Source organism: Helianthus annuus, chromosome 17 (assembly GCF_002127325.2).
Source record: "Helianthus annuus cultivar XRQ/B chromosome 17, HanXRQr2.0-SUNRISE, whole genome shotgun sequence".
Lineage (NCBI taxonomy): Eukaryota > Viridiplantae > Streptophyta > Magnoliopsida > Asterales > Asteraceae > Helianthus > Helianthus annuus.
In genome coordinates, this window is record NC_035449.2 from 66,005,582 (window position 1) to 66,024,540 (window position 18,959).

Below are 18,959 nucleotides of genomic sequence, written 5' to 3' on the forward strand. Positions count from 1 at the left end.
TGATCTAAAGTCAACAAATTTGGGTTGATCAGTTGTGATAAAATCTTGTTAAATTAGGCATTTTGCTGAATTGTGTAAGAGCTTACACCAATAAGAAAAAGTATTACAAGAGTATTTATAAATTGTTCATAGAATATATAAATTGATCTTGTTGATGTTGGTTTGCTTTGGTGGTTAATTGCCAGTTGAATTGTGATCTAAAGTTAACTAATTTGGGTTGATTAGTGTTTTTTTTTTTTTTTTTTTTTTTTTTTTTTTTTTGAAAATCAACTTTCATTAACCAAAAACCGGCTAACTATCTCCAAGGCGCAGATAAAGCCGAACCCAACCAAAAATTACATAAAGCCAAATTTACACCATTTCTCCCAATCAACCAAAACCATTTTAAATCTATGATTACACCATAAGAAACCAATCGCTTTAATCTCTGCTGCCACTTGAACCACCGTCTTCTTTTTGTTCGAGAATGACAGTTAGAAATCTATTACAAGAGAATTTATAAATGATCATAACATCAATTAGAAATCTGTAAGAGATGTTATAAATGATCATAACATCAGTCAGAAATCTATTATAAGAGAATTTATAATGATCATAACATCATTCATAAACGATAGTAGGATTGTTAATGGATTGCTACACCACCCCTTTGCCTCATCCACTATGGTTTGCATGGATTAAATCATGACAACCATAAGCCTCTTTTCCTTGTTGAATATTTCATTTTTCTTTTCACAAAAATAAATTAAAATAAGAGATTAGTGGTTTTGGTCATGACCACACCTTTAGGGTAGTGGTTTTGGATGATGAATTAGAAGCAGGTGACATGGTGCTAATGTGGAGGGTCATGACCACACCCTATAGCCTTAGAAATTCTTATAAATTGTAACGACTGATCAAACAGAAGCAGCTTGACGGTTTTTAATAGCTCAGTTTGGAACTTGGAACAATCACTATATATAAACCAAATTTGTTGATTAACATCAATTATTTATATGTTTATATTTTGTAAATGTAGTGAAACGGTTAGATTCTCATAGCCCTAACACAAATTAACAATTTTGAAAAAGAAAAATGATTTGAGTTGCCAAACCATTAATGTTGGACAGTTAGATTGCCAAGCTGGCATTAGTTAGTTAATATCGACCTGACTGGCTCATGAACATATTTACTTGTATTGATAGGATGAAACAATTTTTTTTTTCCTTTTGTATCTTTTCTTACATCATCCCACACACCTATTTAATTCTTTCTTTCATCTCTCACATGCATCCATATTTTACTCTCGTATGAGTGTATAAACTAATAACCTTTCTTCTCTTAGTGTTTTTATAAATTTGACTTTGTGTTTTGGTTGTTATTTGATTGAGATATGTAACGCTCACGAGATAGGTGGACCATACCGATACATACGGATAAATAAACTAATAGACGTACTATATGATATATCACGAAAGGATTGATAAAGTAATAAAAATTAGTATCATGTTATAAGTTTTCACCGCCGCTGCATCGCGCGGGTTTCCAACTAGTCAGTAGAAAGAAGGATTAAAGGTTTGATGATAATATTGGAAGGAGTAGGATCAAATACAAACCACATTTCGCATACAAACTGTAAGAACCATTTAAAAAGTGTCACGTGTTATCCAACCAGTTATAGAGAAATGATAAAATAATATCCTAAGTAATATCAATTATATTGAATTCCATATAAATATGCTAACAAACAATTAATTCTTTATTTGGATATTCATTTTGTTTTCAATGTGCTGATTAAGAAAAATGCTGATATCATTCAAATATGTTCTAAAATGAATTATCTTGATTAATTTTCATGTGCTAATATAATTCAAATGTGCTACTTTTATGTATGTGTTGTTTTGGTATGTGCTAATTTAACTTTTTTAAGCGCTAGGATCTGTTCTTACGGTTTGTAAGATAAAAATGGTTTGTACCAGAACTAACCCCTAATATTGGAAAATCTATTAGTTTATTTAATCATTTTTTGCTTTTTACTACAAAGATTACTGGTAGTTTTTATATGTATAGAGTAAAATGTCATTTTCGTCCTTGAGTTTTGATCACTTTTTGGAATTTGGTCTAAAAGGTTTTTTTTCGCATCTGGGTCCTCCTGTTTTCCTAATCTTGCATTTTTCGTGCACTTTGTTAACCACATCCATTTTTTTTGTTAAATGAGGGGCATATGTGTCGTTTTAATTTTTCTCAAATAAAAAGTTTTAAAAACTAAAAATAAAATATCGTAATATATAAAAAAGCCTACCCCCCGCCCTCTTCCCCTCTCTCTCTCTCTAACCCACACAATTCTGTCGCACTACCACTGTCGCCACCACCATCCACCTTCACCAAACCTTCCCACCAGCGCTTACCATTTGAAACTGTCGCCACCACTATCAGGGCACCACCCAAACTTTACCCCCACCATCAGGGCACCACCACATCATTCAAAACTCTAACTATACCGCTACCCTTCGATCACAACCAAATCTGAACGCATAGGGGACACGTGAAAAAAAGAATAAATGCAGAGGTGACGCCAGAAAACGAGAATAAACACGGAGATGACGCTAGAGGTTTCAGTGTTTTGAAACTGGGGGTTTATAAGTTGGAACCAACGTCGCCCCATTCAGTTCAAAAGCAAATTTGAACGAAAAGGCAATGTCGAATAAAAAGAACAAACGCAGAGGTGATGCCGGAGGTTTTAGGGTTTTGAAATTGTGGGTTTTGAAGTTGGAACCATCGCCCCCCCCCCCCCCCCCAAAGCCATCTGACCACGAAGGTGAAGCCGAAGAAAACAAGAGCAAATGCAAAGTGTGGCTGAAAATTATATGTGGTGATGGTGGTCGGTGGTGGAGATGCATAGTTTGAGAGAGAGAGAGAGAGAGAGAGAGAGAGAGAGAGAGAGAGAGAGAGTATGGTGGGGAGGGTGGGTGGGTGTATTTGGTTTCTTATATTAGGCAAGTTGGATTTAAATTATCTAAGCTTTCTCAATTTGGCCGATAATAATCCCAACTCAGTTATTGGCCGATAATAATCCGAATTGGCCCACTTTTGGCCGATAATAGTCTGCGTTAAATATGGCTTAACGGAGTTAAGTTTTTTTCCGAATTACAAACTACAAACTGATGTTTTAGGGCTTTTGATTAGAACGAGGACACGAGTTGATTTGATTGATGTAAAATTTACCTTGAAATACTGCCCCAAACGATGAAAACGGTGCTTCAATTCGGGTGTTTAAACTTTCAATCAACAAAAATCAAGCCGTTTGAAGCATCGTTTCGAGGTAAGTTTTACATAAATCGACTCGTATCCTTGTAATGATCAAAATCCATAAAACATTAGTTTGTAATTCAGAAAAAAGCTTAACCCCGACGGACTATTATTGGGCAAAAGTGGACCAGTTTGGATTATTATCGGCTAATAACTGAGTTCAGATTATTATCGACCAAATTGAGAAAGCTGGGATTATTTAAATCCAATTTTCCTTTATATTATACTATTATTGTTGTTGTTATTATTATTATAGTATTATTTTTAAAACAAAATTATGTAAACAAAGGTATTTTATTCTTTAAACAAAAAAGCTAACATGAAATTTGGATGGAATTAACAAGTTTGACAAAGGGCCCAAGACTTGGAAAGCATGAGGACCTAAATGCGGAAAAAACCCTTTTTGGACGAGCGTCACAAAGTAGTCAAGTCTTAGGGACGAAAATGAGATTTTACTCTTATATACAAAAATAAATATAACTTTTATTTCAAATGAGCCAGCTAACAACCAAGCCAACGAACCAAGGGGTTGAACCAGTTATAAAAAAAGCCTCAAACAGTTAAACTTTTTACTCGACAAAATCAAAAGATAACTCTAAAAATCAACCATAGTGATTTAGTTTTACCATTAACCAAATGGATAAGGCTCGAAACAGTTCGACAATGGAAAGAATTATTTGTGTAAGCAAAGGGCCCTTTCATAGGCATTTTGTTATTCAAAGTTGCTTTCTCACCGGTGTAAGATTGACAAAATACAAAAATTCCAAGAGATATGAGGATTTGATAGGTTTAAAGACTTTAAAGGTTGTAGCTTGTGTTTTAACAATTGTAATTACTTAAAGCCATATGAACGCGGAGGTAATGTCAACAAAACAACAAATGCAAAGCGTGGCTGAAAATTATATGTGTGTGGTGAGGTGGGTGCGTGGGTTTGGTTTATTATTATTGTTGTTGTTGTTTGTTATTATAATAGATTTATCTTTTAAAACAAAACTTATAAAAACTAAGGTATCTTTCTACAAAAAAAAAAAAAAAAAAAAAAAAAAATTAACAGGAAATAGGATGTAATTAACGAGTCTTATGAAAGGCCCAAGATTTGGAATCACGAGGACCTAAATGCGGAATAAAAACCTTATGGATGAACGTCGCGAAAGTAGCCAAACCTCAGGGATGAAAATGACATTTTACTCTTTTATATACAAAATTAATTATAACTTTTAAAGGGTCGAACCGATTATAAATAATTTTTAAACTGTTAAACTTTTTACTCAACAAAATCAAAAGATAACTCTAAAAATCAACAATAAGTGATTTAGTTTTACCATTAACCAAATGAATAAGCCTCAAAACACATTTAACAATGGAATAAAGAATTCTTTGGGTAAGCAAAGGGCCTTTTATAGGCATTTTATTATTCAAATTTGCTTTCTCATCCAATGTGAGATGATCAAAAATACAAAAGTTCAAAGAGATTTGAGGATTTGATGGGTTTCAAAGGCTATAAAGGTTGTAGCTAGTGTTTTAACATTTGTAATTACTTAGGAGGTGTTTGTTTTTTGCGAGAAGCACCTCTTGACCTCTTATGTCTGTCCCATGCATACTACGCATAGACGTTTGGGTCTGCAGTGCGTTTGTTTTCTAGAAGTGATTTCATTAAAAAAAAAAAGTCTTCCAAACCTCTTCTTGGGGCAATGTGGACTCTCCACTTCTAGCCTCTTCTCCTCTCTTCTGCCAAACATAATCCTCAATCCTAGTTCTCCTCCACCTTCTCTGCCTCCACCATCGCTCTACTGCCTCCACCATCGACGTCTACCTTCTCCACCGTCGACCTCCACCTTCTCCGCCGTCAACCTCCACCATCGCTGCTTCTCTGCCTCCCAGCCGGCTTCTCTGCCTCCCAGCCGACGCCACTCGTCTTCTTCAAGGTTTCACCTCCATCAAGCACCTCAAACATATCCGCGCTCGTCTTCTCCGTTCCAATCTCCTCTACGACTATTACCTCTGCAACATTCTCTTACGTAGCAGCTTCAATTTCAACAAAAACACACATTACTCTCAACTCCTCTTCTCCCACATCAACAACCCAATGAGTACGTCTGGAACACCCTCATTCGCGGCCTCGTTTCCCATGATCACTTCCATCAATCCATCAACCGATTCCACTCAATGCGCTAGTTGGGTTTCTTACCAAACCACTTTACCTTCCCCTTTGTGTTGAAAGCCTGCACCGGAGTTTTGGACTTAAAATTAGGTGTGGAGCTGCATACCATCATGGTGAAAGTGGGTATGATTGGGATGTCTTTGTTAAGACTGGGTTGGTTTGTTTGTACGCGAAATGCGGGCGCTTGGATGATGCGTGTAAGGTGTTTTACGAAATGCCTGAGAAGAATGCGGCTTCATGGACTGCGGTTATTAGTGGGTATATTGAATCGGTGAAAACATCAACGATTTCACCACGAAGAAAGGAGGTCAAAATGAAGCCGACGGTAGTTCAACATGTATAAGCTCACCGTTAATCGCTTCCGACGCCGGTTCTGATTCCCGGAATGGGTGAATTATGATTTGGAATTAGGTTTTGTTGATTATAGATACTGTATTGATTTGTTCAATTCATATCTTTGTGTCATTGTTTTTTTTGAAGGCTACTGCCTTTATTGTAAATATATTGTATAGTGTAATTACATGTTAAACTGATTTTGCAATATATTATGTATGATTTTTTTTCACGTTCTGATTATTATTATTATGCAAAGTATGAGGTTAAATGAAATCCGTTTATTTATATTTCAGTTTATTTCAGTAGCTTACAGAAGTTAAAAAACAACCCGTCTTCTTTTTGAAGACTGCAGAGGTTTAGTCCACCTCTTCAGCTGCAGATGTCTGCAGATGTGGTCCGCAGACTGTAGACATTTTACCTCTGAAAAAACAAATAGCACCTTAAACTCTTATATTTTATGTAGAATTATTTTTCTTTTTTCTTGTCGTATAGTATAGAAGTTGTTTTCTCATCCGATATGGGATGGGTAAAAATCCATAAAATCCAAGAGATTTAGGAAGTTGATGCATTTTAAAGGCTTTGAAGGATTGTACCTTGTTTTTTAACACCTCGAATTATGTAATTTTAGAGTAAATTACTATTTTGGCCACTAAGTTTAATCAGTTTAACTCTTTTGGTCCAAAAACGAATTTTTTGACAGACCAAACCTTGAGGTTGTATTTTGTAACGATTTTGGCCTTAATACTAACTATGTTACTTTTCTCTGTTAAAGGTAAGGGAAGTTTAGTACTTTTATACCTCAGAGGTTATTTATGTAAACAATAAAGTTTTTTTTAATATTTAAGAGGCTATTTATGTAATTACTCAAATGAACAAAAACCAAATCACAATTTCATTTTTTTTTCTCAGTAAAATGAGTTTTTTCTATTTATATATATTAAAAGAATGTTTCTATTTCTATTTTTTAAACTTTATATTGTTTTTTAGTTTATTATGTTATTTTTTAGTTTATTTTGTTATTTTTATGATTACTATTTAATAAAACTCGTTTAAAATAAAAACGTCTTCTCTAAAAGCGTTTGTTTTTTATAAACATTTTTTTATCGTCGTTTTTCATACTTCTTTTTTAAACCGTATCTATTTTTAAATATTGTATATTTAAGTCATTTGTTTGTTTAAAACCGTTTGTTTGTTCAAAATTCGTTAATTTTAAACCTGTTGTTTATTGAAACCGTTTGTTTTATTTAAGTAAATCATTCATAACTTCATTTTTAAACCTTTCGTTTTGTATAGACATCTTTCTTAAAATGTCCATTTTTTAAATAGTTCGTTTTTAAATTTATTTAATTTTTATAATCACTCATTTTTTTTGTTATAGCTTTTCTTGTTATCTGTTCTTGGTTCCCTTTTTTAATTTACCGTTTTTAGCTGTTTTATGTGTGTATTAGTTCTCAAATTATATTATTTCTTATTTGTATTCAAGTATTCAACATTCTAGCTAGGGTAAAACTATATTAATAAACTAATATATTGAGGACAAGTATGAAGTTGCGTATAATTTGTGTCAAGTATGCACGTATAATGAATGGAGGACAAGTATATATGAATTATTACAAGTGTATAAAAGATCAAGTTTTCATTATGAATTAAGTCTCGAATTACAGTGATTGAAATGAAATACGAAAACAAAGAGAGTACAAGTTTCTATAAATAGAAATACAATTAAACTTGCTAAATAAGAAAAGTTACAAAAAGCGAGGCGTCACACCTTTAATACTTCTAATGGCATTTGATGACAAGTATGTCGTAGTATGAACGCGAGTTCCATGACCCATTCGAAGACGAGCACGATTCAAATTGGCATTCTCGTTGGAAGTAATCAACAACGTATTTATATTTATTTTTAATCTTCGATTAATTTATGTAACTTTAGAAAAATGAACATTTTGAATAAACTTTAAAAAAATGAACATTTTGAATGTTTTTAAAAAGAATGGTTTAAAAAACAACAATTTTAAAAAACCAACGTTTAGAGAAACGAATGATTTAACAAAAACGAACGATTTTAAAATACGAATTGTTTAGAAACGAATGGTTTAAAAAACAAGCGATTTTGATAAAGATGTTTATAAAAAAAAAAAAACAAAAAAACAAAAGGTATAAGAAGATACGTATTTATTTATATATTTATAATGTGCCTTTAAAAAAAATAATCGTAAAAGTAACAAAATAATAAAATTAATACCTGAGTGATTACACAAGTAGCCCCTTAATTTTAATATGAAAAACTCTGTAATTTACATAAACAACCCATGAGTTGTAAAAGGATCAAATATTCTTACATTTAACAGAAAGGATGATGGAGTTGGTGTTATGGGCTAAAAGCGTTACAAAATACAACCTTAGGGTCTGATGTATCAAAAAAACTTTTTTAGTTAATAGGGTTACTAACTAAACCTCAAGGGCCAAAATAGTAAATTTACTCCTTAATTTTATGATAAAACAACTTTTTTGACCTACTCTTCTCATGTGTGTATTATAAAATACACACACCCACACACTTACTATTTTTTTTTTAATATAAAATTAGGTTTACAACCAACGTCAAACTCCCATGGTTCGTTTTTCATATTCAAACAAAGAAGACCCAACACATAAAATGTGAAATGAGGATGTTCATGTTCTTTCTTGAATCATGTAATCATTAAAGACCGAGTCAATTACAAGTAATACATAAAACCATCAAATGATACTTGACATTACTTTCCTTCTCTTATCTCCCATGATAAATTACAAGTACCAACTTACCAACTGAGGCATTCATGGTTGTATATAAAGTTATTTTCAAATCTTGACGAGAAACTAAGTAGTACATAAATTAACATTATAATTATAACTCGCATATGACCCGCATACTGGCCTTTTACATGGAAGATGGCTGCAAGAGTGTGGAAGCAGATGTTAGTGGTTCGTGAACAACCGAGTTTGTTGAAACTGAGATCGGGTTTCCTTCTAGTTGGAGCATGATACTTCCTAGGACTTCTGTCAGTATCTTCTTGAACTCGTCTTCTTTAACGAGCTTTCCATCATCCACATCAAACATCTTGAATGATTCGTGAATAATCTCATCCATCTACGTACGTATTCAATCACATTTATTCGTATTAGTAATACTTGGAATACCTTACTCTAAAGTCCTCAATGGGCAAATACGTTTGTAATTAAATCGCGACACAAAGTTTTCTAGCTTCGATTTGTTTAGTGGTAATGAGTCTGTTTTAGTTATGTTTATTTCTAATAACGTGGCCTAGGGGTGCTCATCGAATCGAATATTGAATTGCTAGAATTGAATTTTTCGAATAATATATTTTTGCTTGAATTCGAATTCGATTAAAAATTCGTTTTGATTCAAATTCACTTAAATATGTAATAAATTCGTTTAAATTATGGGCTTTGTAATGGGTTTGGTAATTGGCTATTTTAATACTTGGAATAAATTTAAAGATTAAGTTATATATGTATTTATGTATAAAAATAACAAATATGTATGTATCATTTTAATTTAAATTTAAAATTATAATTCCGTATTCGATTTACTGGACTCGAATTGAATCGAATTCGTTCGAATCGAATTTCAAACTTTTCGAATTCGAAACGAATTCTGAACACCCTAACTTGACCCTAACAACACCATCTTTTAATAACCAAGAGGAATAAAACAAAAAAAAGGTTGTTATTCTATGTAATAAACCTTTTAATCCACTGGATCGTTTGAAACATGATGAAAGTTGTCCAAAGTGATCCTTAAACGTATATAAACTCTCAAATTGTTTTACCCAACAAGTTAAACCATTATTTAAATTTATAGTTTTCGTAAGCATATATAACACACAAGTATTTATGAAAAATAAAAAAAAAATTGGACAAAAAGTGTTTCATGGAAACCTACAATCCAATGGTTTTGCTCTAAATTTAGCGCGTGTGTGCACACAATTGAGAAAAAAATGAATCGCGTGCGACGAAAGAATACCTGATAAACAGCACCAATTGGTGGCAATCCAGCAGAAGAAGCCAGTTGATCAAGCGCAATTCGTACACAATTCTTGGAGATTCGCCCATGAGGATCTTTTGGCATAGACTTCACTGTTGTATCTAGAGTCTACATCATGGATTTATGTGGTAACAAGAAATTAAATGATAAGCCACTTTAAAAGCATCCAAGATTGATGTATAACTCTTTAAATATAGCCTATAATTAACAATTCTAAGTTGAGGTAATGATCACAGCATGTTTGTTCAATACAGAGATCGCAACATTTTGTCCATTTTTCTTAAGTTACCAACATCTTAAATGGTATTAAAAGACAAATTATTTACAAATCATAATTTTTCTAATTAAACGATTAAGAGGTGTCGGAGGCCTTAAGCGTTATTTTCTTTTATAAAATTACTAATACCTTAGATACGATTGAGAAATAGATATGTTCCAAACTTCCAACTCATAAATGACCATTAACTAGACTATAGGCAACTATCAACGTGTTTGACCCATTCATAAGTACGTAAATGGTATGAAACTGCAAAGCCTTACTACAAACCTAAGTCTTATTCTAGTGATTGCACGTATAAGTTTATTAAAAGCGTCTACTATAGTACTTTTATAAAATAAAATTAGAAATTTTCTAACCTTTTCGAGCTCAAATTTGTTAGATAGCAGCCTCCTGATGACAGTTCCATCGAAGGTGTTCTCACTGTGAGCAACAATAACAGGCTGGTCCTTGAGCAGCTGAGCCACAGTCTCGGCTACCTTCTTAAACTCAACTAAGAATGTCTCTTGAGAAACCGGCTGGTCTTCACCAACACCACATGATTCTAGTGCTGGTACTATAATGTTGCTCGTAACCTGCACCAAGAAAATATCTCAGCAACTAGAACTATGAGAAAAAAATGGTTTACGGGTCGGGCGTGGTCATGGGTCAAAGACTCAAAACAGGTTGACCCGCACACGCATTTACAAAGTTTAAACTGATTAAATGCATTAATTACTATGACAAAAGCCATATTATTTGCAACAATAATCTAAATCTTTTTAATAAAACAATTTAGGATGTTGTATGCATTAAAATATAGATTTTCAACATGTGTTACTTGTTCCCCTTTTAGAGGTGGCAATTTCTAGCTGTACGCGGAAATAATCTAGTTTTGGGCTTTCATATCTAACCCGTTTAACGAACGGGTCGTGCTCGGGATGACCTGTGTAATTAAACAGGCACGGGTAATCCGTTTCATTAAACAGGCCAACTTGTTTACAATCCATTTATTACAACCCACCAACAGTTTTAACATGTTTGCAAACGGATTTGAACTTATTTACAACCGTCAAACCCGTCTAGACTCGGTTAGATAAATGGGTGAATGAATCAACCCGTGTTCGGGTTTACACTATTTGAGGCGCATTGATGTCTTTGACACGAATATATATACGGGCCATGTTTGGTTCAATGAGTTAATCTGCCAACCCGACAGGATTCTAAAAAAAACACAACCGAAATCAACTCATTCACAAGTAATGAGTCGATATTGCTACCTTCAGTGAAAACTATTAAAATAACAATTAAAAAAGTAAGATTTTGACGGAAGAATTACCCATGAATCTAAAACCGGAGGCATGCCTTTATCTACCGTAAGTTTCTCAAAAGCTTTGTTAATGTACTCAGTAAGTGATCCATTCGGGATCTCCAGTTCCGAGAATATAGAACTCATCTCGGGTTCAAAACCCGGGCTGTCAATGAATTCTAGTAAGTCTTCTCCATCTATGCGTAGAATAACAATAGGATCTCGCTTTAATCCCGCAGCCATTCCGATCAGAAAATCTGAAAGAACTTTTTTAAATTCTGTCTTGCTTACTTTGCAGTCTTTACCATGAGTGAATTCACTAAGAACCTGCATCAAAAGTTTTAATTTCTTAATGTTAAAATGCAGAAAACATACACAAATCAATTATCTTTTCATTATGTGCTAGTTGTTAACAATTCTATTGTATATATACACAAGTCATTTTGACCCATCAAATGAAACAGTCGTTTATGACCTAAAATTAGGTTCAAGAAAAGTAAAGTAGAAGACATACAGCAAAAGGACAGATTTACAAAGGTTTAAACTGCCTACCATGAACTTTAAACACACTACTTACAAAAAGATGCAATATTTTTGGATAAAAAGTGTTTTTGGACAACCCAACGTGTACGCTAAAGTTGACCATTTTGACCCGACCGCTTGTTGAACTAATGTGCATATAATTTTTAGAGTAAAATGCCATTGTCGTCCCTGAGGTTTGGCTTTTTTTGCGACTTTCGTCCAAAGGTTTGTTTTCCGCATCTAGATCCCAAAGGTCTGAAATCTTGGCATTTCCATCCGACTTGTTTACTCCATCCATTTTTTAACGTTAGGTCAGGGGTATTTTTGTCTTTTTAGACATTTTTATGATGATTAATAGGTTGGGGTGGGGAGAAAGTCAACAGAGGTGGATATTTATTTCTTATAGTGTTTTTATTTTAATAAAAAAATGTCTAAAAAGACAGAAATGCCCCTCATTAAACAGATGGAATTAATGAGTCGCATGAAAATGGCAAGATTTCAAACCTTTTGGATCCAGATGCGGAAAAACAAACCTTTGGACGAAAGTCACAAAAGTGGCCAAAACCTCGGGGACAAAAATGGCATTGTACTCTAATTTTTAAGTTAAAAAAGCTATAAGCCTGGCGATGTTCATATGTTTGGCACTAACAATGTAACACAAGGCAAACAAATATCAAGTGGTAAGAACCGAAACTATCATACTAAATACGAAAAAACGTAACTGTCTTCCATTGTTGGATCTATAAACACTAACACTAAACCGGTTTGTTTGTTTTTTCCTTACATTTTAATAGTGATGATATCACATCTGGTAGGTCCAAAACATTCCTCATCTGTCTTAAAGCACCTAACTTTTAGGCATGCTTTATTGATCCCATCAATCCTAAATTCATAATGTGCTTGACCATTAGTAATTTGTAACAAATTCGGGCCCTACTTATGTCATCAATTTCTACAGCACTACACACCATGGTAGAGGTCCACACAAGACAAAATATAGAATATATATTTTGCTTGATGAAGACACAAAGTGACATTCATCATACAAAAGTACAGAGTTACTGTTTGATTCCTTGCTTCGGATTGTTTGATTTTTTTTTAGTGACGATAAATTTTATTATTCAAGCAGCTAGCAAGAAGGTAGAAGCCAATAACATACATCATACAATAAAGAGTAAAATGTCATTTTCGTCTCTAGGTTTGGCCACTTTCGCGGTCCAAAGCTTTGTTTTTCCGCATCTGCATCCAAAAGGTTTGAAATCTTGCCATTTTCATCCGCCTCGTTAATTCAATTCCTTTTTCTTTGTTAAGCCAAGAGTATTTTGTCTTTTTTGTTAACTTAAAGGGCAATTCGGTCTTTTTCACTTTATGTACAACTATTTTGCATAGTGTACAAGGATTCAAAATACCCTTACTAAATAAAAAAGACGAAAATACCCCTAACATAACGGAGAAAAATAGATAAGAGTTAACGAGCGGATGAAAATGACAAGATTTCAGACCTTTTGGATCCAGATACAGAGAAACAAACTTTTGGACGAAAGTCGCAAAACTGGCCAACCCTCGGGGATAGCATTTTACTCTTCAATAAAACTAGTGATAAGACCCGCGCGCGTTGCGGCGCGGGTACTTCGCAAATATCGAACAGAATAGTCCAAGCGTTATGTGATGGGTTAACCATATGAAAACGCACGTTTTTATGTATCCGATTGAACTCAATGTATCCTATAGTTTCATTGCGATTGGATCAAAACGTAACGTAAATCGAATTTATATCGTACAAACATAATGTATTATACGCGACCCGACTAACTCGAATTTATATCGTCAAGCCAAAAACTCTCGAGGGGGTCAAAGTGGCATTTACAAAGTTTATAAAAAGTTAAGTGGTTAAAAAATTGCATTTCCTAAACTTAAGGGCTAAGAAAGGGTAAAGATATTTTGGGGTAAGAAGGAAACTACAACAAAGTTGGGGTGTCAAAAGCAAATTATTTGTAAAATGGAGTAGTAGTTGAGTGACTAAATTTACCATTTTATGAAAATTTGAAGATATCAAAGTCAAGGGGCTAAAATTACAACATAGTAAAAGTATGGGGGAGGCGGAGGCAAAGCCGATGGAAGCGGGTTTCCACCGACTTTGTTTTTAAGTTATACTTGTAGTATAATTGAAAGTACAGCAAGATGATCATTCGGTCATTTTCGCGCTGTTCTTTATGCATAGATAAGATTTTGCTATTGTTTTAAACCCATATTTTTTAATCGTTTGTTCATTAATTTAATTTAAATTAAAGACATTAATAATTGGCTTAAAGCATAGGAGGAACCGACCACCTCAACCTCTGTGCTTTAGTGTACATATAGTCAACATATGATATCATGTCAGAACAAAGATAATCTAAGTTAAAGCCCACTCACAAATATATCCTAAAGTTAGCAGAGATATTAAATATTAAAATATACACTCTAGTAGATGGTACCAGAAGTACAACTATCTAGGTAATCTTTCCATTCCATTAAAGTCAAAAACATGATCTCAACTAGATAATCATGTACAGACTATTCATGAATCTTGAACAGGTGTTTGAAGATACAAATATAGATAGTGACACACCGTCTATCAATCAATTCTGTATAGTGGTTGAAAAGATTTGGGTTCTCCTTGAATACTCAAGTTCAATCACCACTAATACTATATTTGGTGGATAAAAGCAATAAAGGCTAGTTCTCTCAGACCTTAGGTCAAGAAGAGCCACCCCGGGTTTTAGTCCATGGTGCGTTACACCAAAGATATTCTCTTTTGTGGCGGCGCAAGCCCCTGTCACTGGCAGCGGATGGTATGGTTTCCCGGGAAACGCTATTAGCCTGACGTCAGCATAGACTCGGTTAAGACAACATAATCTGACCAGAGTGAGGTTACGGCCCTCTGTTTGGGAGGGTGTGAGATCTCTCTCTCAACTATTAAAAACTCTCAACGTTAAAAGAATGGTCACTGTTTATTATTATTTTTTTTGGCTACATTTCACTGTTTTAGATATTGAATATGCAGCTTATATCTTGTAAAACATATATCTATATACCATCAAATAACAGAGAACTCAATTAAGGGAAGTTCATTGCACATGATAATTTGTATATTATACATATATGACCAAAACAATTTAGTGTTCCTTCTGAATATATTAATTAGTAGTCCCCACATTTTCGGCAATTTAATCATGCATATTTTGTATGCTGCTTACAGCTCAAAACTTGACGTGACCCTTCCATCATCATCTTTCACTTATTTTTATTTCACAAGACAAAACTCAATTTTGCATAATATTTCAATTCTTATCTTTTCCTTCCCATAATATAACTGGAGTTGAAGATTTGAATGTATTCATCCTATCTAGTAACCAAAACACTATTTCATTCATTTGTGATGAAGATGTCAATTTTAAAACCAATAACCATATGATTATTCAAGTTCAAAATGTTAGAAACATATACCAACAGATTTCTTCAACACACAATCATCTACACTCTTTTATATCAAGGTAAAACGCTTACTAATTTAGGATGAAGATTGCAAATTAAAGAACAAAAACAATAACACATTAGACCTATTTTAACTCCAAAATCAACATTATTCATATTTCACACACTATTAGATAAAATTATTAATTTAACCAATAGAATCATCAACACTTTAGACCAATTTCAACTCCAGAACTTAAATTTCACACACGATTCGTTGAAACTACTAATTTAACAGAAAATATCAACATATCCGACCTATTTCAACTCAAAATTACACCAAAATCCACCTCAATATCACAATTTCAACAAGCAACAACACAACAAGTCAACAATAACCGGTCAAACACCAAAAAAACGAAGAGAAACAGAAGAATGACGCAAACCTCAGCGTAAATGTGATCAGAATCAGCAGAAGTTCCTTGAGCAGGCAGACCTAGGGCAGCGCCAATATCCGCAACGGCAGGTTGCAGCTCTTTAACAGAGAGATGACCGTCACAGTCACGATCGAGGTCACGAAACTTGTGATCGATGAAGTTACTGAAGACCTTATCGTTCTCAACTAACTCCATTATATCGGAACCGTCCATCACCTCAACCTCTCCGCTTTTGGTCACAGGTTTTGCTACGTCCTCCATTCTTTTTTTTTTTTTTTGAAAAAGTTTGTGCGTGATGCTTGTGATTTACAGAGAGAGAGAGAGAGAGAGAGAGAGAGAGAGAGAGAGAGAGAGAGAGAGAGAGAGAGAGAGAGAGAGTTTGTTAGTAGTGGTTGTTAGTTCTTCTCATGGTCATCTGTATGAGTTTGGTGGATATAAATGCAACCCCTTCTATACGATGGGGCTCGATTTTCGAGGTCCTGTGTTTGTTATTAAAATATTTTGTTATGTATAAAAATCGTATAACTATGTGTATTTATATAGGTGGCCATCGGTTATACTTTCATGGCCCTTATGGTGCTGGGTGTGGTTTCGGAGAGTGACTTGGGGAGTCACATTCACCGATCGGTGAATGGATTCCGGCGACTCAGCGAGGAATCGGGGAGCGGGGAGGAGGAGGGAAGTGGTGTGAGCGGTGAGTATTCACCGACTCGCTGAAGAAGAGGGAGAGGTGGGAGAGAGAGGGTGAATAGTGAACCCTAACCCCATTCAACCAATCACATTATTTTTAAATTCTTTACCACTCTCTATGTGTTTGACCATCACAGTGATTGAGTGCAAAATGGGAGTGGAGTGGAGACATGACATGACATGATATTATTGACTAGAAAATAACTTAAACACTCACCAGTGAGTGATTGACCATTCCCTCCACCCTTAACTACACGTAAATGTTACGTCGTCTACTTAACCCTCTTTCACTTCACCTCATAGGCTCACATCAAGGTATGATTTAACCTTAACCCCCATTAACACCCCTTAAATTAATTAACATACATAAATATAGCATGTTGTGTTGCTGCGTGCAAATTTCTTAGTGTTTGAAACCTCTCTCTCCCAGTTAACTTTTGGGAAGCTTTTAATATCAACATCCCAGGAGTGGTATGACAGGTGTTAGTAGATGTCAACTAAGATTAACGCCTATAGGTGTTAGAGTATACCAGGCGGCCTTAGGTAGGTTTTTTAACGAAAATATAAACCCGTAAAATCTATTTCTAAAATATGACGTAATTTTTTTTGTTTATACAATAATAATATTTTTTACTACAAATATGTACCCTCTAAAATGTATTATAATTTTTTTTTACTACGAATATGTACCCTCTAAAATATACTATTGGAAATCGCGGATTGTCTATTTTATAGAACTTGAACAACCGCTTTAGTAAGGAGAAATGTATGTTGTTACTAGGCCAAAAAGCTATAAGCTAATATAAAATTTATTCACTTTGTGTGACTCGAATCTGCCCTACGTTCGTGAGGGGAAACGTATGTTACCACTAGGACAAAAAGCTATCGGTTTATATAAAGTTTATTAGATATGTAAAATTATAAAAGAGGGTGGTTAAATTCAAATATGTATTTTTATGAATATTATTTAGTTTATTTGAAATATCAAGTAATAAGTAGAAAATTTGTTGTGAAATTAAGAAGAAAACCTTATTTTATCTATGTCTTTTCAACTGTAAATGGTATTCTCTTGAATATGATTAAATCATCTAAATAGTGGGTTTGGCAAATCTCGTAGACTTGACCTCATTTGTATGATATGGAAGTGAAAGCCAGAGGTTTAGATCCGAGACCTTATGTCTAGTTTAAGAGTGGTTCAAACCAGAGAACTTAAAACACGTTACCTTATTTTGGTAAGATAGTATTATACCAGAGGGTTCATAACGAACATGTTTTGTCTTGTGGTCAACCGCATGAAGGTTAGACATAGCTTTTGCAGTGATCTTTCTTGTAAACATATGTCTTGTTTCGAAATCATGATTTTTTAATAAAAATAAACGTTGATCTCAAGTTGTATTGGTGATATGCCCTTACGAAAAAAGATCTTTAGTAGTTTTATACATTGCGATTTATTTTTGTAGGTCCCAAGTATTCAATTTGATAAGAATTCTTCAATCACTACTACTTATAATCTTTGAGAAGATGGGATTAAAAATTAGACATGTAGCCCTCCAAGCCCTTATACATATCGCTTAAGATTGCTTCTTGATACTTGAAACTTCATATCCTAAAAATGTATTTCCCTTAAAGATTATTTTTATCGATAGTGTCTCTATCGTTGTATTGTCATGTGTCGTGTCATGTCATATCTTACTCATGTCATCATCAATTTGAGCTATATTTTTTTATGGCTGAACCTGATATTCGGTTTATGTCGAAAAAAGTGATTATGAGTTAGTAGATCAAGAGGTTAAAAACGATAATGAAATATACCAACACACGGATTAAAATCTAATTAAACCTAACCCTTGTATGCAAAGAAAAGTACCTTCCAACATTTAGATGCCTAACAAATAGTAAAAACAAAACAAAAGTCACGGAGCAAAACAAATAGTAAAAAACAAAGTCAAAATAATGTCGTTCACACTATGTAGAAAAAATGGCTAAGATATTGTTTTCATAAATTATTACCAACTAAAGTCATCTAATACCTATAAACCTATTATATTATAACGATTTGAATTCTAAATTGAAATAAAAACTTAAAATGAAAACACATCCAAACAAATAGTAAAATTCGAATTTCCATTGTTACATGATTACTTGATGTATGAAATAACATTTAACAAATAAACGTATCATTTGCTAATCACAAACATGCCTTTTTGATAGCATCAACAGTTTTTTTTCCTTCTTTACGTTTCTTTAGATGCTATCACATACCCATTTCAAACAAAATCCAACTTTTTATGAACTTTTGTTTCGAATTGTTTTAAAATAGACTTAAAATCATCATCATGGTCCGCTGTAAAAAGAATAAGGGGCTGTTTGTTTACCTCCTAGTGAGGCTCTTAATAGTTTAGCACTCTTACTGGTTTAGCACTTAATGGTTCAGACTGTTTGTTTCGTGAGCA

General features: G+C 33.7%; 1 protein-coding gene across 1 annotated transcript; it reads right to left on the minus strand.

Annotated features, from left to right (window-relative positions):
- Window positions 1-8,445: 8,445 nt before the first annotated feature.
- LOC110925897 lies at window positions 8,446-16,324 on the minus strand. Its single transcript, XM_022169698.2, has 5 exons — window positions 15,826-16,324; window positions 11,432-11,728; window positions 10,473-10,688; window positions 9,816-9,944; window positions 8,446-8,918 (listed from the first exon to the last, which is right to left on the minus strand). Exons 1-5 carry the CDS (start codon window positions 16,075-16,077, stop codon window positions 8,709-8,711), a joined length of 1,104 nt encoding a protein of 367 aa, XP_022025390.1. The 5' UTR covers window positions 16,078-16,324; the 3' UTR covers window positions 8,446-8,708.
- Window positions 16,325-18,959: the final 2,635 nt, after the last annotated feature.